We start from the raw sequence: 23,845 nt of genomic DNA, 5'->3' as shown, positions 1-23,845 counted from the left end.
ACCCCTGAATAAAACTATAATAATAATAATAATGATGGTATTTGTTAAGCCCTTACTATGTGTCAAGCACTGTTCTGAGCATTGGAGTAGATACAAGCGGATAAGGTTGGGCAGAGTCCTTGTCCCACATGAAGCTCACAGTCTTCAACCCCAATTTACAGATGAGGGAACTGAGGCACAGAGAAGGTAAATGACTTACTTGCACAAGGCGTGGCAGTGCAACTGGAAATGCAACTTTGATGTTTCAGAAGGGAAAATTATGTTTTGTAATCAGCTACATTATGGGGAATTTAATCTTAATCATCCCGAACTTACTGCAGAATTCACACTAATTGCTATCTCTGAAATATACTTGGCCAACTTGTACTTTTGATGAACTTTATAGATCTGGGGATTAAATTTAATTACTTGTTAATTCTGATTTGAATATACTCTGGAAGTAGTTTGACCTACTACCCTAATAATTTTCTATTACGATTCATTCTTAAGCCCTCTTTTGGATACAGTCATTATCCCAACTCACATTTTGTTAAAAAGTAGTTCATATTCCTTTCTTTCTTACAAAGTAATTGTAAGGTTACTGCTTAGGTGATTGTACTGCTTAGGTACAGCAGTAGTTTGCCTTATTTTTATTATTTTGTTGAGTCAAATATGAATGGGTGGATGCATTTCCCAAATTTATGAAACTGCCCCCAGTTCTAAATGTGTGGCCAGCATTTGTATTTAGGCTATAACACTATTAAACAGTTTGAGAGGGGTGGAATGATTGCACAGCAATGCAAATGTATCTTTTAAATGTATTCATAGTAATTTTGATTCAGAGGGAGGTGAGTCTTGCTAAATTTGTGGAGTCTACATTTTAGAATTTTTTAATATGATATTTTAATATAGTTCCTTAGGTATGTATCTCTTCTTTTTCTATGTATGTGTTTCTGTGGTGTGTGTCAAACCTAGTCTAAACTTTATGCTGTGCTGACTGGTCTGTCTTTCCCTGATGGTATTTGTAACCAGGCTTTCCCAGCTAGAAATTCAGGAAGTGCCTTTCTCCACTGCTTCTCCCATCTCTGCTGCTTCTGCATGACTCATGACTCAGATTGCTGGCTGCTTAATTGAGGTTGTCAGCCAGAGTGTATACTCGACACTTCCTTTTTTAAGTTAAAACCTTCCCTCTTTTGAAGGCAGTAAAGGATGGAGGGATGTGAAATTATCATGAATTTTACATTAATGATATCTACTGTCTTGAAGGATTTGGGGTGGACTAAAAAGTTCAACGAATTAGCTGGTGTCCAATTCTTTATAATCTAACATCATATTTTAGTGCCATTTTAGCATATGTTTTTCTCAAGACTTTCTTTTCCTGCCATTATTTTTCTTCTTGCTCTCCAGTCCTTCACAGCTCCAACTCTCAACCTATTAGTGAGTTCCCTCTTATTTCGGGTTTGCTGGTCTGCTAATCTGGTTAGCAGACAGTCTTCTTTGTCCCTGGTAATAATAATGATGATGGTATTTGTTAAATGCTTACTATGTGCCAAGCACTGATCTAACTTAGGGCTTCTGAAGGTACATTTCTTGAGTGAGGAAAGCCCTGAGTCTTGGATATCCAGCATATTAGACTAACTGGCACCTTCCATTCCTCAAATATTCTTGATTAGGAAAGCATTTACTATTTTCCATTTGATCTTGCTCCCAGCTACCCACTTTTACAAGTTCTGCTCTCCATGGAGGGAGAAAGGGAATAATCAAGCTTATTGATAGAGCACTTATTGTGTGCAGAGCACTGTACTAAGCAGTAAGTACCATGTAATAGAATTGGTAGGCTTACAGTCTACATGGGAGGCAGACAACTAGATAGACCAGGGAGTGGGGAAATAGTAAAGTGGAGGAGTATTTACATAAAGCAGCGTGGCTCAGTGGAAGGAGCACGGGCTTTGGAGTCAGAGGTCATGGGTTCTAATCCCGGCTTTGCCACTTGTCAGCTGTGTGACTGTGGGCAAGTCACTTAACTTCTCTGTGCCTCAGTTACCTCATCTGTAAAATGGGGATTAAGACTGTGAGCCTCATGTGGGACAACCTGATTCCCCTGTGTCTACCCCAGCGCTTAGAACAGTGCTCTGCACATAATAAGCGCTTAACAAATACCAACATTATTATAAAGGCCTGTGGGGCCTGTCTCTCCCTCCAGATGGTCAGCTCATTGTGGGCAGGAAATGTGTCTGTTCGTTGTTATAGTGTACTCTCCCAAGTAATTAGTACAATGCTTTACACACAGTAAGAGATCAGTAAATGTGAATGAATGAAGTATATCTTAATGCTTAAGGGTTACACTGCCAAGCACGTAGTAGACACAAAGGAGAGGGTGCAGCATGGTGTAGTGGATAGAGCATGGGCCTGGGAGTCAGAAGGTCATGGGTTCTAATCCTTGCTCTGCCATTTGTCCACTGTGTGACCTTGGGCAAGTCACTTCACTTTTCTGGACCTCAGTAACCTCATCTGTAAAATGGGACTGTGAGACCCGTGTGGTACAGGGACTGTGTCCAACCTGATTTGCTTGTATTCACCCCAGCTTTTAGTACAGTGCCTGGCACATAGGAATTGCTTGACAATTACCACAGTTATTATGATTATATGGGGGGCTCAGTCTGGGAAGGCTTCTTGGCAGAGAAGTGGTTTTAGGAGTGAAGGAACAAAGAGGACAAATTTGGGGGAGGAAAGAGAATCCTTACCCTCTGCTGCGGTACTGTTTCTTCATGTGCCACTGCCAGCCAAGCTGCAACGATGTTGGTGATATCCCGGGACAGGTATGCTGAGCCCGAGCTTGAGGGGCAGCCATTGTGTCAGTTGTATAAAAAGGCCCTGTGGGGATTCCTGCTGGCTTGACACCTCTATGTTCCTCAATGTTACCTCTCCCTGGAGCATCCCACAGACCATCTGGAAAGGTATGACTTGGGGTAGATGGGCATGTGACTCAAGGTCTCACATCTCCAGGAAGCTTTCCCTGACTAACCTCTTTTTTTCCATCCTATTGGTCCTCTCTTCCATATTGCCTATCCACTTGCATCTGTATCCATTAATCAGTGTGGTACTCCACCCCAGTCCTGAAACACTTTAAGTACATATCCTTATACTCTGCCACCCCCACATCTGATATTTAAACACTCAGTGGTTTTTATTGACCACTTACCGTACTGAGAACACTGTATTAAGCACTTGGGAGAATACAGTACCACAGAGTTGGCAGGCGCGTTCCCTGCCCACAGTGAGCTAACAGTCCAGAGTACTATTTTAATGTCTGTCTTCCCCTGCACAAACTGCGAGTTCCTTGTAGGCATGGATTATATTAACCAACTGTAGTGTATTTTTGTACTTTACCGAGCATTCAGTGCTCTGCACAGAGTAAACATTCACTAAATACTATTGATCTAAAATATTTCACTAGAATCGGCTGTTAAAGCTAGAATGGATTTTTGTGCCACCTAATTTCTGTGATTGAAAAATTCCAGAGAAGATATTTGAAGAGCCAGTATGGTTAGCATTTCTAAGAATGCTGAAAGTCCCTTTTTTTTATATTTGCTAAGGGCTTACTACATGCCAGACACTGTACTAAGCATTGGGGTAGGTACAAGTTACAGTCCATGTCCCACATGGGGCTCACTGTTATAATCCCAATTTTACAGATGAGGTAACTGAGGCACAGAGAAGTTAAGTGACTGGTTCAAGTGGAGGAGCTGAGGTTAGAATCTAGGTCCTTCTGACTACCAAGCGTATGTTCTATAAGCCCATCAAAGGGCAGGGACTGTCTCTATCTCTTACTGATTTGTACATTCCAAGCATTTAGTACAGTGCTCTGCACATAGTAAGCGCTCAGTAAATACTATTCAATGAATGAATAGGTAATACTGCTTCTATTGTTAATTGTAAATCCATTGTAATCTACCTTTCAGAAACACTTGCTCTGGATGGAAATTTGGAGCACAGATTCTACTCTATATGAGACAGTCTGAAAGAATGAGTTTTCAGTATTATTCTAGACAACCCGAGATGGATGTCTGTTCTTAAGCAGAAGTGATTCCAAGAGAGAAAGAGGCAGGGTTGCCTAGGTGAAATAGGACACAGTTTCAATCAACTTCTATATTTTGCTAATGGGTATGAGAGATAGGAAGCAAGTTACTACTGAGAGACCAATATGACTCAGAATTTATAGCAAGCCCCCGAAATCTGATGCCTCAGAATGGATTAATAATTTCACCTAGCATGACAAATGCTTGTCCACTCAACCATTCTCTCTCTCTCATGCTTTGTCTCTCTGTTTTAGATCGTAAGACTCCATAGGTTGTAAGCTCGATGAGAGTGGGGAATATGCCTTTTGTTTCTATGTTTGGCACTTCAGTGCTAACAACCCATTATTGCCACTGCCACAGTTCTGTAATTTTAAGTTCCTTTAAATAAATAAAAAAGTAATTTTAAATATTATCTGAGTCCATGGAGAAAACTGACATCTATAATATGATCCAACTCCTCCTAATTCAGGCTTTCCTAATTTAGGTAATGATCTTGATTACAAGTTTTTTGGTTTTTTTTACATGGCCAGGAGATTTTCATTTAACATTACCAGTATTTTAATCATAGAAGTGTTTAGTAAAAGGTGTGATGTGAAGATGATGAACCAATGCTCAAAATTTCCTTTTTATAGAAACATACTTGTGCATATTTTCTCATATAATACACAGCATGTAACACTTTTTCATTTAACCATATTTGGAAAATATGCCTCATTTCATAATATACAGTGCTTGGGGGGTGGCCTATATCTGCTTTTTATTTTGAATTTGTAAGTTTTCTTGTTTGCCTTAATCCTTTCTTTATTATGGAAGTAAGTGCCCATTTTCTTCAGGCAAAGATAGGCTTTTTTTATCTTTGTGTTTAAAAAAGACAAAAGATGGCAGTAACACTTATTAACATTAGGACAAGAGAAATGATTAGTTAGGTCAGAGTCCTATCAGAATACATACTGGGTTTTAAAAATTCTCTTCAAATTCATGCATTCTACTTAAAGTTCTGTACTTTTAATGGTTTTTTTTTTCCTTCCCTGGATTGTAGAACTCTGAAATTTAAAAACATTTTCTCTAGCTCTTTGCAACACATAATTCCAGAAAGTTATGGTGAACTTGGGTTTTAACTTTTCCATGTGATTGCAGTAGCTTTGTTATCAGAAAGCTGTCCAATTTAATTTTTATTAGATCCAGTAATTAAAGAACCACTACCAACAGGGGGAGAAGTGTTGTGCTGTTCTTCAAACCACCCCACAGCGAACTAGCTTTCAACTGGAAGTTCTAAACTATTTGAGTATTTTGAAGAGTTTAGACAAAATAAGGTCATCATATTTCCAGAATACCATATTTTAGATAGGCTGCCCCCTCAATCACCTGAGTGTACTCCGTTTTATACCTAAATATGCTAGGTAGAAAGCTTAAATGAGTATGTCAATTTCAGTTTTATTTATTGAGCACTTACTGTGTGTAGAACACTGAACTAAGTGCTTGGGAGAGTACAATATAGCAGCATAACAGAGTTGGTAGACATGTTCCCTGCCCACAGTGAGCTTAAGTTAAAAAAAAAAAAGTGGAAGGGATAATGGGCAGAATTGCAAGCACTTGCGTGTAACATTTCTTGGCTAGGCCAATGATCAGTTGCCCAGAGCAACTGCAGATGCATCCCCAGAGCTGGGCTCTGAGGAGGGAAGGGAGGATGCTGTGGAGTTGGCATGGAGGGTGCTCCTGTTGTGTTTCCCAGTGCTTATTTCAGTGCACTACACCCATTGGCTACTTAGTAAATATCATCGCTATCGTGACTGAACCAAAGGATATAAGACTTGGTGAGCAAAGAGTTGAACAAGAGAGTGCTCAGAAAACACCACTTATCGATTGTTCATTCAGTCATTTATTGAGAGCTTATTTAGTGCAGAGCACTGTACTAAGTACTTGGGAGAGCACAGTACAACAATAAACAGACATATTCCCTGCCCCCAGTGAGCTTACAGTCTAGAGGATTGTGTCAGAGCAGCAAAAACTTTTAAACAAAGAAGCACTAGAATTGAAGCACAAAGAATACCCGGTCAGCAGAAGGTTCTATATTCTCCTGTCAGTGACAGCCTCATCTACTCTACTCCACAAACTTTATTCAAATCATTCCAGTTATGTCTGCTAGTGCATTTAGTATTGAATTAAGGGCTTTGTCATTTGATAACATAAGTATCAATTTTTGGGACATAGGTACAGATATTTAACCTCCTCTTGAAGCCTCTGGGGCCCTCACCTCCTCCCTCTCCAAACCCTGTTTACCTCACATTGTAGACAAAACAGAGACCACCTCCTCTTCATTTTCCTTTCCCAATGTTCTCACTTTTTTATGGTATTAAGTGCTTACTATGTGTCAAACACTGTTCTGAGCTCTTGAGGAAATAGTGGTTCTGTCCCTCATGGGGCTCACAGGCTAAGTAGAAGGGAGTAGGATTTAATCCCCATTTTACATTTGAAGAAATTGAAGCACAGAGAAGTTAAGTGATTTACCCAAGGTCACACATCAAGCATTTGGGAGAGAAAGGATTAGAACTCAGGACTTTTGACTCCCAAGCCCATGTTGTTTGCATTAGGCCATGCTGCTTCTCATTGTCCTCTTAAAATAGGTGCATCTCTTACTAAATTGTTTCTTCTTGCCCCATTTACTTGTATTATGGATCAATCATTCAGCCATATGTATTGAGTGCTTACTATGTGCAGTGCACTGTACTTCTCTTTTAGTATAGTAGAACAGAGTGGGGAGACATAATCCCTGCTCCCAAGGAATTTACAGTTTAGTGGGAAAGACAAACATTAAAATAAATTAGGGAAATGGGAGGGAATTAGAAAATATGCATAAGTACTGTGGAGTTGAGGGTGGCGGTGAGTATCAAGTGTTCAAAGGGTACAAATCCAAGTGTATAGGCAATTCAGAAGGAAGGATAAATAGGGGAAATGTGGAATGGAATGCGCATAAAAACATGTACATAAAGCAGCTAACTTGAAATAGTGCCTGGTTGACTATGGTTTTTTTTTTTAATGTATTTAGGAAAAACTGGTTTTTAAAGTTATCTTCAAATGGAGGGTGTTACTTTTATGTTTTGAAAAAAATCTATGTAATTTTTAGTAAGAGTAAGCAATTGAAGCAGGCTACTTAATGTCATGAGGAAAATTGATATAATTTCTAAGAGACAGTATGTCTGTACTGTTCCATGTATAACTATTTGTTACCAACATGCGTAACAAAAGTAGATATAATGGGAAAGTATTTTTAACCCAATTCTTATTCCAAATGACTAATATGGTTGAGGTTAAAGGTGTAATCACGGAACACAAGCTGTGTAGAAGTGCTTAATATCTGTGAAGTGCCAAAAAACTATATCCTTTTCCTTGTCACTTTTATTCTGTATTAGTTCGTTTTCCAGGGAATTCAGTATTTTTATTTCAGCAGAGATATCCTTTTAGCTGAACCACTTAAATGCTTTATAACTGAGTTGTATCCTGCATAGAGGGGCAAGAGAGAATAAAAATCCTTACTCTTTTTAATATATTGTAAATTCCTACAGCTCAAGTCTAATCCCAGTGAGAATGAAGAAAGGGAAGCCCGGTCTCAACTGGTGAAATCTGATGAAATGCAACGCTTTCGCTCCCAAGCCCTTACTGCTTATGATCAAGAAGAATACTTGGATGCCATAAAAGCCCTTGACTCTATTCTAGAGGTAAGTTCCATATGTGATGATGGTGATTTTTGTTAAGTAATTACTATATGTCAGGCACTGTAGTAATTACTGGGTTAGATAAAAATACAATCAAATAAGACACAATCCTTTTCCCTTATGGAGCTCTCTGTCTATTGCTCATTTATCTGGATTTCTGCCAATTAAAGGAGAACACAGTCTGAAACTTATTTTAAGTAGCTGGATTGTAAGTTATGTATATGTGCCTGCCTGTGCTTTTTGCAATGCTGGACACTAAACAGAAATGAAACAAAAAGACAGAATCATTTCCCTTTACAAATCTTCAGCTGTGAGTAAAAGCTGAGACAGGCTTAAAGTGGTGGGTTAGATTGGGCTCTTTTAAAAGGATTTAAAGTTATTTTTTCATCAATTTTTAATTAAAATCAATGAATACTACTTGAGCACTTACTGTGATTAGAGCATTATTCATGACAATGACAGGGTCTCCAGTTGTTGACAACAGAAGAGGCTCTGCCCAGTGATAGCTACTTGGAGACTGAGGGTGTGTGAAGAAAATTACTATAGTGCTGGTGGTAGGAGCAGCAGCACCACTCCACTCCCTTATCCCTGCAGGTCACGTATTTTTGTTTGTTTAATTTATGGGATTTGTTAAGTGCTTACTAAATATGTCAAGCACAGTTCTAAGCACTGGGGTAGATTAGATTGGACACAGTTCCAGTCCTGCAAGGGGCTAACAGTCTGAGTACGAGGGAGAACAGGAAAACCGAGACACAGCAAAGTGAAGTGACTTCCCCAAGGCCACACAGCAAGCATTTGGCTGAGACGGGATGGGAACCCAGGTCCTCTGATTCTCAGGCCCGTGCTCTTTCCAACAGGCTATGCTGCTTCTCATTCCCTCTAGGGAGATCAAAGTGGACAGGGGTATAGCCTGTTGTTAAGTTTTGGTGTGAATTTTAAGTAAAAACAGCATTGCACCAATGCCTCATAGACCAGCAGGTGATTGTGAGGAGGGTACCTGCCTCAGTAACCACTGCAGCCTTCACCACCCATACTAGATGTTACCCTGCTACTTTCAGGATTCATCCCGAGGAAACAATCCACTGCTTGAGACTCCACCAGGTGGCTGGCAGTCAGGGACCCTCACCTGTGGCAGCAGCAGTCCCCTCTCTCTGGATGTTTCATGGCTTCTTCCCTTACATCTGCCTCCCCCCCACCAGAGTGGACTGTGCATGGACGAGTAGGGATGATAATGCTGATAGTGATAGTCAGCAATGATGGGTAAGCTTCAGCACCACACACACTCTCTCTACCCCACCAATCAGTCCATCAGTAGTATTTCTTGAGCGCTTACTATGTGCAGAGCACTATACTTAACACTTGGGAGAGTAATAATAATAATGTTGGTATTTGTTAAGCGCTTACTATGTGTAGAGCACTGTTCTAAGCGCTGGGGTAGATACAGGTAATCAGGTTGTCCCACGTGAGGCTCACAGTCTTCATCCCCATTTTACAGATGAGGGAACTGAGGCACAGAGAAGTGAAGTGACTTGCCCACAGTCACACAGCTAACAAGTGGCAGAGTCGGGATTCAAGCCCATGACCTCTGACTCCCAAGCACGGGCTCTTTCCACTGAGCCATGCTGCTTCTCAGTACAGTACAACAGCATTAGCAGATACGTTCCTTTTCTAGTCATGTTCCCAGAGGGGTCCCAGAGTGCGGTGACGGAATAGGCAGGAAGAGGTGCGAAACATTGCCAAGTGCATATGCAACCTTTGCCAAGTTGGTCTAGGCAGCATTGAGACTAGAACCAGATCTCCTAAATTCCAGGGCAGTGGTATTTTCACTGGGCTAATGGAGGGCAGAGAAGGTACAACGAAGGTTCCTGCTCACAAGGAGGTTGTAATCTAACAGATGAGGTACCAGCCAAAAATCATTTTCTTTTAGTGGGACCAGGAGGAAAAATGGAAAAAATGATTTAAAAATAGCAAACACAAGGAAAGGTAGATAGGCGAATAAAGCAGAGACTTCTCCATTAGTGGAAAATAAAAACAGAGTGTGAAGGAAGTGTGTGGTAGACGAAGGGGCTTCTCCCATCGGGTGGAATGGAGCCTCTGGAGGTGTTATCCCCTGTCTGCTCAAGGTTATTTGGCAAAAACAACCATCTTCTTCCTCTTCTTGCTTAAGCTGTGTCTCCAGCTGGAAGCTCACACCCTATTCACATCCAACAGGCCACTGCTCTCCCCGCATTCAGAACCCTCCTAAAATGCCACCCCACCAGCAAACTTTCCCTGATGAATCTCCCAGCAGTCTAAACCACATACATCTATCTGCCACCCTGTAGTGCACTGCACCAACAAGATGCTCAGTGAATTCTACTACTGCTACTGCCACTAGAGGAAGAAGTGTTTAAATAATAGATTGTGTAAATTGATGTCTGTAATAGTCCTGAGATTACAGTTGGGTGGATGTATCCTGGGGAGAAGAAAAATTAATTGGGGAAAACTTTCTGGAGAAGGTCACCTTTATAAATGCGGTCCTCCAGCTGTGGTCTGGAGGACCTGAAGGGAGAAGGATAAGAGCCAGACATTGGAGGTGAGGGAATTGAGAATTAGGTACACTTCGAAGATGAGTGTGCGAAGAGTGGGAAAAAAATTGTGAGCTGGGGTGTAGCAGAAGAGTGAATAGGTACAAGAATGCTGAGTGACGGAAGAGCTATTTTTTTTTATTGGTTGATATACTAGTTTATGCCACTTGCCCCACTTTTTTTCTGTGTGTGTGTCTGTGTGTATAGTGTGAGAGAGAGATTCTTTTACCTGCAGTTTCTTTGCAGCAAGCCCAAGATTAAGGAGGAGAAACCTCTTTAAGGTATTATACTGGGAAAGAAGCAGAGAACTCAGTGCCTGTGTCAGCTAGGGAAACAGATTGCTCTGCAAATATAAGTGTCTTGACTTTTTTAATGTTGAAGGAAAAACCTCCCATTATGAAACTGAAGTCCATGGAAAAATTTGTTTGATATATGGACATTTTCAGGACTCTTTCTGTTATGTCTGTGCTCTAGACCTATCCTCTCCCCTTTCTCCTCCCCTTCATATTCTCTGAAACTTAGAAAGAGCAGTTGTGAATATGGAATGCATCTGCTTTATTCAGATCCCCTGGGATTTATCAGTTTTGCTTGGTGAATGTTCCATGAAGAGAAGCAGACAAAATATCCAATTTAATGAAGGGGCAGCTATTTTTTTAAATATTGTATTCATCTGGGTTTAAATTGGACTAAGACTGGATTTTAGGCATTCACTTTGTCCTAAAAGGCTTGAGTCTAAACTTGAAACTTTATAAATCCCCTTGGAAAATGTTTCATTAAGTTCAAGGGAAAATGTCTGTACTTCTGTAATCATTCCTGTCTTTGCAGAGCCTGAAACATCTTGAAATAGTAACCTTAGTGAACAGGAATAGAATTTTTCTTTCCCCTGTGTTAGAGGCTAGTATTTTGAAATGTGGCCTTTTGGTCCAAATCACCCAAGTTAGACTGATATATTTTTTCCTCTCAAAAGCAAAAGATTTAGGAATGATAAACAAGACAATCAATAAGATTTTAAAATAACATATAAGGACATCATAGTCTCACTATACACCCTAATTTATAAACTTTTGCATATGGCTATGTTTTATTCATGAGAAAAGGTACTGAGGAAAATCTGTTCCTATGCTGAATTCATACGCAGAATCTATCCTACAAGGTTCCACTAATGTTTTCACTCTGTGGAAAGAGCGTGAAACTGAAAATCAAGAGACCCAGGTTTTAAACTGCTATAGTTAAGGTATCTGTTCTTCGTCCATTTTATATTGTGAGCTGTCTGGTTATCTTGTATCTACTGTAGCACTTAAGGCCTTAATCAATACCATAATTACAAAGTTATGTGTTTATTGGCTCTGTCTTCCTATTAAACCCACATGGGGCCAGTCGGTTTTCTAGAACCTAGCGGTTGCATTTTTGATGAAATCTATGTTGAGAAAAATTCCATTTTGATTCTCCATCTGTGTTGAATGTCATGCACAGGACAGCCTCTTCCAACACCGCATCATTTCTGTTGTATTCTGTCCAAAACTCAGAGTGAAAGCATGTGATTTCGGAGAACTGACTCTATATATGCTTGGGGTAAAAGGGTAAAGAAGTGGGGACACATTCACATTGCTTTATATCTGATGCGGATGAGGGAAAAAAACCCTTAGGGTGTGCATATGTGTGTATGGAGATAATTTTGCAATTTTTCTCACTCAAAGTCTAGCTCTTCTGTTTCTCAAGGTTTGTGTTTGGGATGCAGAGCTGCGGGAACTTCGGGCCGATTGCCTTATAAAGGAAGGAGAACCTGGCAAAGCGATTGCTGACTTAAAGGCTGCTTCCAAACTGAAGAACGATAATACTGAGGCATTTTATAAAATCAGCACAATATATTACAATCTGGGAGATCATGAGCTGTCACTCAGGTGAATGAATTGTTGGACCGTATGAACACAGTAATTCATTAGTGTTGTGTGGAGAGACTGCCAGACCTACCTCTGCTTTTTTAGAAGCAAAGCCAGTGGCGGAATCACAAACTAAACTGCTGACAGTATAACAGTTGATATTACATACCACAAACACGCATTTCCAGTTTATGCCCCATCTTTAAGTCATTCTAATTCTACATAAAATTAGGTTAGTTTCTTACTGTTAATCTGAAAATAATTCTGTGTAAATTGTGAAGATTTACCTCCGAACTTTGCATCTCTGTGGTAAACTTTCATATTGATTTTTTTGAAGTGATATCAAGTCATTGGTTAGGAACACAGACTACACCTTAATTTTACTTGTAAAGAAAGGTCTGTTGGTTTTATCTGACATCTCTACATGTGCTTTCTTTCATTTTGGTTTTCATGAATAGTGAAGTCCGGGAGTGTTTGAAACTTGACCAGGATCATAAGAGGTGTTTTGCACATTATAAGCAAGTAAAGAAACTTAATAAGATGATTGAGTCAGCAGAGGAACTTATCAAAGAAGGCAGGTAAGAACGCCAATCACTTACCATGACCATACAAGATTCAGTAAATAGTAAATGTAAATAGAGCACTAAAGCTTGTTTAGTATCTAGTTAAAAGCATGTTAGAGAATAATTGAGTTGGTTTTATTTCTTGGCTGTTGCAATTGGAATACCCTAGGGACATAAAATCTATGAGGTGGTGAAATTTTGAAGTGACTGCAAACTTCACTTAGAGGCGGAAATGCCTAGTAGTAGTGATAGTACTAAGTACTTACTGTGTGCAGAGCGCTGTACCAAATGCTGGAAAAGAATACCCAGATGGAAATTAGATACGGTCCCTGTCCTTCCGGGAGCTCACAGTCTAAAAATAACAAGGAGCAATAGCGACTAACAGGTACATAAGGAGAGATGACATCGAAGATAACGTCGAAACAAAAACAGGTCAGTACGGTGCTGTGAAATGGGAGCAGAATTTCAGACTCCTCATGGCTCAGAGTCCACAGTCACAACCATGGTCACGGTAACTGCTGGAGCAGCAAGCCACCACAGTCTTCCCAGAGTTTTCTGGAAGTGGTGCCTTGATGCAGCTTACTGTGTTGCCCTACACAAACCACTGCCTCTTAGATGCTTTCTATTAAGAATTAAGCTGTTTAATACAATAGTTTAATAATATAATAGGTTTAATAATAGAGGTTTAAATATAAGCTGTTAATATTTTGGAGTGAAATTTAGAATGTGTTTTAGAAAATTCAGGTTGGGGGACTGGAAGAAAAACCGAGTTTCATCATTAGCAGTTGCAAACATATACATAAATATACATATATGTATAATCAAAATCAGTAACCTTTTCAAATAATGATTGGTTTAGTGTGTGGCCTCTCTGCAAAGCTAGAAGCAGTTATTTATCTCACCAGAATATAATGTCAGTACTGTTAGCCTTAGGGCTAAATGCCCTTGTATTTAAAACTTTTAAAGAGTCAGCTTTTAAATGTGAAAATCATGGCATATTTGCTGCATATATATATATATATAGTTATCATTATATATATATAGTTTATCATTGCTCAGACTGAAAAAATTCTGAGAACTTGTAACGCACTTCATGTTTCATATGTCAGAATTTTTTCACAGCCTATTGATTCACAAAACAATGCTGAAATATCTGTGTTTAGGGGCAGAGCCAAAATCAGTCAACTCGATGCATATGCTCATATACTTACATGAGACTTAGATAAAGAAGTGTCTGCAGGTATTATATATAATGGTAGTAAATGTGCTTCTGTAAGTAAAAGTAGGGTTAACAATATTGAAAGAGCAAAAGGGTCTTTGCTAAATGTGCCAGACTTTTTGTAAATGTCATATATATGAATATAGTATATTATTTATCCCATTATTCTAAATCCACGGAGCATTTTAACATTGAAATGGATCAGCAGAGATAATATGGCAAGCCCAAGATCGTTATGCATCTGTTCAAATCCGTGTACTGGGGTGGTGGTGTGACTCTTCCCAAAAAAAGCTTGTGGCTCCTGAGAAACTTCCAGTCTGATGGTCAGGTGCTGGTAAAAACAACTCACTTGAGCAGTTGCCAAGTAAAGACAAACGTTGTTAGATGGAGAATAGATTGACTTTTTCTGAAAAGCAGAGCATTCTTGAAGTTGGCCTGAAAATGTCTTTCCAAAATTCTTCTCTCTGGTTTGTCCGTAGATACACAGATGCTATCAGCAAATATGAATCTGTAATGAAAACAGAGCCAAATGTTGCCATTTATACCATTCGTTCAAAGGAAAGAATCTGCCACTGCTATTCACAGGTAACACACTTTAACTCTTTTAGAAAGAAATAGGAGTTGAACTTGTGAACGTAAAACACTGAATGTTTTATCCTGTCATTTTTATTAGGATAAGAAACCTGTTGAGGCTATCAAAGAGTGTTCAGAAGTTCTCCAGCTAGAACCCACCAATGTGAATGCTCTAAAAGATAGAGCCGAGGCCTATTTAATAGAAGAAATGTACGATGAAGGTAAGCCTCTGTGAGGCCAAGATGGTGATGTATTAGCTGAGTGCATTCAGGCTATCATCCATAATATCTATGTGTAGAATTAATATTGCTAGAATATCTGGAGAGTGTGCGGAATTTAGGAAATTCCTCTGAAGGAACTATAGGAGCTGTTGAGTTGTTGCTTTCCTTATTTGTAAAGAACTGAAAGAAATAATAATTGCTTCTTATGTGCCAAGTGCCGGGGTAGATACAAGATAATTAGGTTCCACAAGGGATTCCCAGTCAAAATAAGGAGGAAGAGCAACTATTGAATCCCCAATTGGCAGATGAGGGAACTGAGGAACAGAGAGGTTAAATGGCTTGCTCAAAGTCACATAGCTGGCAAGTTGGCAGGTCCTCAGACAGCTAAGCCCGTGCTCTCTCGACTAGGCTTCACTGCTTCCCAGTGGCCTGATTTTTGAATCTGATGTTCTCAGAGGCATAGCTCCATTCCACTTGAGTGTGCCGGAGAGTGCCGCCTTTTGGTGCCTTCTTCCCCTCAATGTCCAGACGGAGCAGCCTGGATCATGTTCCTCAGGGGACCAGTTCGGAATGCATTTTACAGCCAAATTCAGCCTAGGGTGGACAGGGGCCAGGTTGGAGGCCCTTGAAGGATCAGTGGCCTTCAGGAGTTAAGTGAATATTGGCAGTGTGCTCTGCTTGGTTTTGGAGATCTCCACCACTCTTTATCTCCCAGAGGATCTGAAATGGTTCCCCCCACAGAGTGCCTAAAGCTAGAAACAAAGCCAGACACTGCTGGGAGTTGTATCCAGGCTCCCTGTGGCCGTTCCTGGCAGACAAGAGGTACTGGAGTTAGATCTTTGGCACCATGAACTTGCAACCCTTGGACAGCATTACCAGCAGCAGCGGCCAGCCCAACCCCCAAGTCCACAACAGATGGTGCCACCTGCCCTCAAGGGGAACATGGCAAATTGAGGGCTGCATTATCAGTTGAGCACTTTGGGAATCACACAGGAAGAGGTATGTTCTCCTCTTTTGCTTCCTTTCTTCCTCCTGCCACATAAACCTGCTGTCCTGACCTCACCCTTGCATATGGGAGAAGAAGGCTTAAGTTTTTATAAGAACTTATATAGTCTCTTGGTTCTTACTGGGGAATTTTATTTCAGAATGAGAGATGGTTTTGCAAATTTTAAAGAAGGAGCAGAATTAATAAGAACTATGTTTTTACGATCCATATTTTAACATTTTGGTGAAACAGGATTGGGTGATTGTGTAGTTGCACATAAAAAAATTCACTGTTAAACTGTATTCTTGTGATAGATGTCATTTATGAGGCAATAATATATTTAGGATGGGAGAAGAGTGTTATTTGGCAACCTGTCTTCGCTCCTTCTTCAATTTAGAAGAGGCAGTCTAGTTTATAAGCAATTTACTGGGAGTAATAATAACTCCAGTACAGTACTGCACATAAGAAATTTCCTCAGGGTGAATAGTCAGCTTGGAGCTTTGGGACAGAATGCAGTATGTTCCAAGGCAATCTTGAAATTGCAGGAGGAATTAATTTAAATATATAGAGGAATATATCAGTAAGACGAACAATCTGGACAAGATCCCTGTAGCATACTTGTTCACTTCAGCTCTCAGCTACTACTGAATCAACTTAGTGAGATGGCTTTGAGCTATCATTTTGAGTTCCAAGTAGTTTCTGAAATTCTGTGCTTTCAAAGCTTTCTTTATCATCTGTATGTAAACCTTGAGCACTAACTGTGAAATTACGGAAGCTATGGAAAATATAAAAAGCTTAGCCACAATAGAAGGTTAAATCTTGCAGTCTGCTCAATATGGTAATTTGAAAGATGACTTTAAAATTTGAATGTCAAAATCGACTGATGCTTCTTAAAGAAACTTTGACAGCTTTAGTCTGTCTGTAACATGCCACCCTAATGCTTATTTAAAGTAATGGATTCTCTTTTAGAGAATTCATTTTAAATATCTTATTAGAAGCATTTCTTATTTTAGAACAAATTATATAGGGACTAAAAAAAAAAAGCAAGTTGGTTTGCTGGGAGTCCATTGAGAGATTAAGAAGGGAAAGGGCTGGGTGTTGTGCAGTAGGGCAGATTTGCCTGAGTACTTCTCTTTTAAACCCCCCAAAATTGACTGTCATCTAGCTTCTGAATGGGAAAGTCTGTTGACTTCCCAAAAGGGAGAAATTATAGTGTAAAATATGTCAATTTTTAAAGATCCAAAATAGAATAAGAAAGTTTTCATATTGTCTCCTGCAGTCTCAAATTAATCCTTTTCCCCACCAACACTTTATCTAGTTTGAGTGAAAGGTAATAGAATATAATAAAACCAGAATGTAGTTTAGCCAGTAAAAGGTAGACATGGGGTGAGTAGTGAGTGATTGCTTGCTTTGAAGCTCAAATGAGTTAGAATATCCTGAAAAAAGTTTAGGCTTTTCCACTTATTATAAGCAAAGTGAATCTGAGTATAATCAAAGGTACTTGAGGACAGTGAAGTGAATTGACATTTGTGGACGGCTCATGTGATAATGGATATTGGGTCCAAAGAGAAAGGCAAAAATCCCACACTGAAGGGTAATTACTAGATGCTTTACTTGTGTTATAGGATTAGTTGGATTTCAAGGATGTTCAATTACCTTATGTGATGAAAGGCATCTATCTTTGGATAGACTTCATTATTTGAAGATAAGACCATAAGCCTTTCTGTGTTTAAAACTGGGTGAGCTCTCAAGGTGGATTTTAAGCAGTATGCAAGTTAATGGAAACTTTTATTTCATTCTTTATATGTTCACTGTGAATAGTAAACTGGCTTTAACCATAGCTTACTGTGTAAGGACCTGCATTTTGCCTATCTCAGAACAACAGAGTGAATTGTGGAAATTAGTAAATGAGCTTGACCTTTGGAGAGAATGTAAATAGAACTTAAAATGAGAAGTGGTAGCTCTCGCAAGTCTTAATATTTATAATTACAACAGAGTTTCCTGACCAATTAGAGGTAAAACACCCAAAGGACAAAATTGTAATACACAGGTCAAGTTGGAGTCTACCATTCTTGTCTCTCCTCACTGCCGGCCTCTATGCTCCGCCATCCTTCCCCATCCCCCCGGGATGTTCTCCCCATCATCGAAGCCTCTCTGAAATGTCAACTCCTCCAGGAAGCTGTCTTCAGTAAATTTCTGGTTCCCCATACTGCCATTTGAGCTCTGCTGCATCACCTACGTATTTATACCTTTTCATAGCCCTTTTGTATGTCTTTTACATACCGTAGTATTTAAGCACTAATTCACATATGTATCCCATTTCCTTCTTCTGCTCATATGAAGTCTTTTTTAGTTTCTCTTCCCCCATTAGATTGTACACTCCTTTAAGGCAGGCATCATGTCTTCTAATTCTGCTTTACTTTCTCAAGCACACAGTACAGTGCTCTGCACACAGTAAGTGATCAATAAATACACTGATTGTTTGACAAAGTGAAAGGGAAATTTGGGTAGGCAGTAGCCAGAAGTTGAATATGTCCGACAGGAAAAGCTAAGCCCATGAGTAAATGAGTATTAAACTATTCTTGTCATCCATTCATTAGGTTGAAATGAATGGCTACTGTGGATAGAGTAATAATAATAATAATAATGATGACGGCATTTGTTAAGTGCTTATTATGTGTGAAACACTGTTATAAGCATTGGGGGGGATACAAGGTGATCAGGTTGTCCCACATGGGACTCACAGTTTTAATCCCCATTTTACAAAGGAGGTAACTGAGGCACAGAGAAGTTAAGTGACATGCCCAAAATCACACAGCTGACAAGTGGCAGAGCTGGGATTAGAACCCATGACCTCTGACTCCCAAGCCCGGGCTCTTTCCACTGAGCCACGCTGTTTCACTAAGCACCAGGGAATATACAGTAAAAGAAAGGTGAGATTGCTTGCCCTCGAAGCACCTAAAGTCTAATGCGGAATGGTAGACATGGATTGTATATATAGAATGGACTCTAGAAAAACAGAGATTAAATCAGTAAAAATGAAACTAATAAATGAATGAGTAGCATAAATAAACCAATATAGACAGGTTCTAGGAGGTGTTGATGGGCAGGCAAGCCCAGGGACTGGAATGTCACTGGAAGAGGGTGCTAGAGGGTGCCTTTTGGGAAAGACTATGAGGTGTAGAAGGATGCAGTCTGGAGGACTTGACAGGGAAGGGAGAACCAGGCAGGGTCAACAGTTTGTGGAGTATTGAGGTTTCACGTGTTACTCTGTCAAGGATTGTGTTAGGACATCACTGAGCAGGGAAGAAGATTTGGCACCTTCCTTTATTCACCTAGGAAATATTTCATGGAGGCCTCTGAAAGAGAGAGTTGTAAGGAAGCAGCAGGGGAAGGGTTACATGAGGGGAATCCTACCAGCTGGCTTCCCACTCCAGAAGACAATGGGAAAAAGGCTTCTCTAAGTGATGCATTTAGGTTGGGGAGATAGGACAGTGCCAGTGCTGAGACTGACCAAATACTAAGACAGACTTGTCAGCTGTGGTTGTTGCAGTCCAATCCCTATTTAAGGCCAAGCGAAACAACCGAAGTGCTCTTTGCAGTCGTGTTTGGGGCTAGGGAAATGATTGCTTCTGTGATTTTCATAGACATTTAATAATAATTGTGGCATTTGTTTAGTGTTTACTATGGGCCAAACACTGTAGTAGATATAGGACAAACAGGCCAGGCTTAGGGCCACACTTCAATGGGTGAGGGATAACAGGTATTGGATCTGAGAAGCAGCGTGGCTCAGTGGAAAGAGCCTGGGCTTTGGAGTCAGAGCTCATGAGTTCGAATCCCAGCTCTGCCACCTGTCAGCTGTGTGACTGTGGGCAAGTCACTTAACTTCTCTGTGCCTCAGTTACCTCATCTGTAAAATGAGGATGAAGACTGTGAGCCCCACGTGGGACAGACTGATTCCCTTGTGTCTACCCCAGCGCTGAGAACAGTGCTCTGCACATAGAAAGCGCTTAACAAATACCAACATTATTATCCCCATTTTACAGGTGTGGAAACTGAGGCACAGGCAAGTGGAAGTGCCAGGATTAGAATAAAGGTCCTCTGACTCCCATGGTACTTCCCTTTCCCTCTTTCTCTCTCTCTCTTCCTTGTGATTAGATTGGATTACCAGGCACTTTAAAAGTCAATAGAAGAAAGGACAGGAAAACACAAAAAACACCAAAAAGCACCAAAGTAAAAGCATTTCTAAGAAGGTGCAGTATGTAACATAAGAAACTCCCAGCTGTTTAAGATCACTGAAAATGCTATCTATTCTGTTTCAGGATATTAGATTAATCAGAAAATAAGAAATCCTTCATTGACATGGAGACCGAATGCATAAGAAGTGTTTTCTATCAGAATAAGTCATGAAAATTCTACTACCCCATAAACCATTCTTATTTCTAGCTTCTGACCTAGTATGGTGGACTTGGCAAAGTCCATTTCCTTAGTATTCATTTGTGTTATATCCAGTGTAGTTGTTATAGCTTTAGATTTGAGGAACATTAAGAAAGACCTTTTAGGAGGAAAGGCTCAAGTAATTAGGTTGATTTAAAAGTGCAGACTGAAGGAGTTATTAAGTGTTAGAACAGAAGGATGGAATTTAAGATTATGGAGAGATGTTCTTTCCTTCAGGATAGAAAAGGATGGATTTAAATTGTGGCATGAAATTGTTCAACTAAATTTATTAATTTAATTCCTTGGCAATAGGGGAACAATATCTTAGATTAATCGAAATCTTCCCTTGGCACGAGTGAACAGTAATAATAATTACTTATTATTGGTTCAAACAGCATATTTCTTTGAAATTACTCCTGCGCAATCCAACCATGTATACATGAACTACCATGTATACATATAGTAGCCAGTTGTTGGATGAAAAGTTGTTAGATGCAGTAGTCAAATACATATGACTACCTATTCTCTTTAACAGTGCGGTCAGATTTCAGAGCACAGGAAAGAATCATGAGCCTCCTGAGTGCTTCCATTTTGCTCTATCTCATGACAGTATGTAACAATAATACAATTTATTTATATTAAAGCTAGAGACACAAATAACTTCCTAAAGTGAGTCAGGAGATCCTGTGGCTTCCTGTGTTTTGAGAGGCTGGGATGGTTCTTTGGCAATAGGGGAACAGTCTGTGCTGGGCCAAATTCTCTGGGGATAGCTGGAGGTCACCCCAGTCCCAGGCTGATCATGGGCCTTGACTACATCCTGAGGCCCACCAAGAGTTGAAGATTGACCCAATGAAATTAGAGAAGCAGCATGACCAAGTGGACAGAGCACGGGCCTGAAAGTCAGAAGGAACTGGATTCTAATTCTGGCCTTGCCACTTGTCTGCTCTGTGACCTTGCAGCAAGACTGAGCTCTTCTATCGTCCCAGAAGCTGGGTGACTGTAACTCCTTCAACACTTTTAGCCTGAGTGGAAAGACCAACATGAAACATTTAATGAGTTGTTCCATTTTCCTGGAAAAGAACCACCAACCAGGAAAGTAGTTTCTCCCTTTCTCCTGCCAGGTTCTGTATTGAAGAATAAAGACATATCAGATGAAAGGCATTAATTGCCCATGGTGATCCTAGTGTAGTAGCATTTGGTTAGTGCTAAAGAGGAAGATGAATTAAGTGGGCCAATCTGATATGGTAAATGGACTAGCAACAAATGACCTAATTTGATACTGCCCATTGTATAATCATTTTTTGTTCTAGGGCCAGACGAAGATCAATTGTAAAGTAGAGGAGTTCTCTAATAGAAAATGCATTTGCTTTCTGCCTCTGCAGAAGTGTAATATCACTGAAATGTCAAAGAATAATAGCTATAGACTTAGCCTGCAAAGGAATAAGGTGCTTAGAATACTTTAGATGATGGAAGATCCATTTTCAATGGGTTCACATTAAGTTGGAAGGGCAGAGTGGAGAAATTTTGTAATAAAAATCGTAACTGTGCTCTTGTGTTGATGTATATCATAAAGAAGCATTTAGTTGGATCTGGTGAGAAGCAATCTTATTGGAGGGCAGTTATTTTTTAATATACAATATTCCGTGTTAGTTGCGTAATCCTTCCTTCTCCCCTTCCTCCTCGATTTTTGAGGAGGAAAAAAAAATTGCAAGCAGTGAAAATGATAAGCACTTGGCATTTTTTTCTCCCAGAAGTTGTGTAGGTTGAAAATGTCATTCTCCAGAAGTTGTATAAATTCATGGATGATGGACAGGAGTGAGAGGAGCCTCAAATGTGCCTAAAATTGCCTCCTGTCGAGGGGAGAAAAAAGGATCCTGAAGTGACCATTCTGAAAATTATTTGCAGTGGTGTTTTGTGCCAGTTGGAGGTTCCTGGCCCTGCCCCCAGGCCCCTCTGTCTTTTGGGCACCAGCAGCTGTAGCTTGTCTTATGTAAAAGAAAATCACTTTTTCACCCTTTTACTCTTTCGCTAAAGCAGTAGTAGACAGGACATTAGATGATTGCATGCTCCTTTGCACTTGCACAATGCTTGACATGCCAGCATCACAGGTTGTTTTTTTTTTCCTACTCCTGTTGTTTTATGGTATGAGCTGTAGCAAATTACTCATCTGCTCAGGAGGAGATCTGATTCCTTTTTGGAAAGAATACTCTTGAATGTGAGGTCTCTAGCCCCCTGCTAATGGCCAAAATGCTTTCTAAGGAGCCAGCAGAGCACAGTACCTGACCCACACAAGGGCCATAGTACTCACAAGTGGGAAGAGCAGCTTTCTTTGCCCCATTTTACATATAAAGAAACCGAGGCCTGGATTCATACTGTGTGTATTGAGCATCTGTTGGGTGCAGAGCTGAATCCCTATCCCAGGTTTGTTTTTTGTTTTTGCTCTTGAGACATTTTTAACTTCATAATTTGGTGTCAGAAAGACATTGCCATAACTCTCCATTATATAAAAAATACAAATTACATCACTGTGAATAGATTTTATTTTAAATGGTTATCCTTAGTTGACATCATAAATGACTTAGATTATAGTCAGAAATGTACTATGCCTTTCATTTGTGAATTTGCTGTAAAAATCCATTATTTTATATTCTATGGATCAAATTAGATATATTTGGTACATAGATAAATTGAATGAATAACAAAGTGTGGCTTTACTCTTTGGTATTTTCATCAAATCCAGTGGTTTATAGCATGACCCTGGCCTTACAGCACATGCGCCCTGAAATATGTTCTTTAAGTTACTTGACAGAGTATTGTAAAAATGTCAGCAAGAGTCAAAGTGTTCTGGTCCAGTCATAAATCACAGTAGGACTAGTTGACTAGCTGTTATCAGATGCTATCAGCCAAGCAAAAGTCTATTTGTTGGAAATCTCATAGGATCATTTAAGACACTAGAAGTATTCTTTCTACATTTATTTTTGAATACCTCACTTCCAGACAGAATTGCACTGTGTTGTCAGAGTGTCAAAGACCTATAAATTGGCTAGCACCTCCCGCTGTCTTGCACAGGAATAGCAAAAAGATAAATGTAACACCTGCTGAGAAACAACATCTGCTAGAAAATAATCTGATGCAGATACTTATTTAGAAAATCCCAAGCATCTTGGATCAAATGAGGTTTCCAAGATTATAATGCAGCAAAAGAGGAAAATTGCTCATTACATGTAAATGCAAAACAGGCTTCTGAAAGCATATTGAAATTTTAGTATGAGTACTTTTTATTACTTTAGGACAGTAATGTGGATTTTTTTTATGTGGGAACCCATGTTTGTCTCTAAGAAGATATTGAATTTTTGAGTGGCAAAAATAAAAGCCTCTTTCTCATTTTCATTGTTTTCTTGGAAAAGCGGCTTATGTTTCCTTAAATTGAAGTGCAGTACTTAAAAATCTTTCCCTGTGATAGTAATGGTTTCATTTACATAAATAATTAGCCCTCTAGTTCTAGAATTTATATTCATTATATTAATTTTATTAGGTCTAAAATTATTTTTCTTGTATTGAATTATTTTGTTTAGTTCCTTTAAATTCATGGCCCAGCTACAAGAAAGCAAATTGATCTCTAATTGCCA

At 39.6% G+C, this 23,845-nt stretch overlaps 1 protein-coding gene across 1 annotated transcript in view; it reads left to right on the top strand.

Annotated features, from left to right (window-relative positions):
• Nucleotides 1–23,845, top strand: part of DNAJC3 (DnaJ heat shock protein family (Hsp40) member C3) — a 59,072-nt gene that overhangs the window by 23,120 nt on the left and 12,107 nt on the right. Inside the window, exons 5-9 of the mRNA XM_029073146.1 lie at nucleotides 7,622–7,774; nucleotides 12,058–12,239; nucleotides 12,677–12,796; nucleotides 14,480–14,585; nucleotides 14,674–14,794. Coding sequence (XP_028928979.1) covers nucleotides 7,622–7,774; nucleotides 12,058–12,239; nucleotides 12,677–12,796; nucleotides 14,480–14,585; nucleotides 14,674–14,794 — 682 coding nt within the window. The remainder of the gene's footprint in view (nucleotides 1–7,621; nucleotides 7,775–12,057; nucleotides 12,240–12,676; nucleotides 12,797–14,479; nucleotides 14,586–14,673; nucleotides 14,795–23,845) is intronic.

This window comes from Ornithorhynchus anatinus, chromosome 10 (assembly GCF_004115215.2).
Source record: "Ornithorhynchus anatinus isolate Pmale09 chromosome 10, mOrnAna1.pri.v4, whole genome shotgun sequence".
Taxonomy (NCBI): Eukaryota; Metazoa; Chordata; class Mammalia; order Monotremata; family Ornithorhynchidae; genus Ornithorhynchus; species Ornithorhynchus anatinus.
This window is presented reverse-complemented; position numbering and strand designations above follow the sequence as displayed.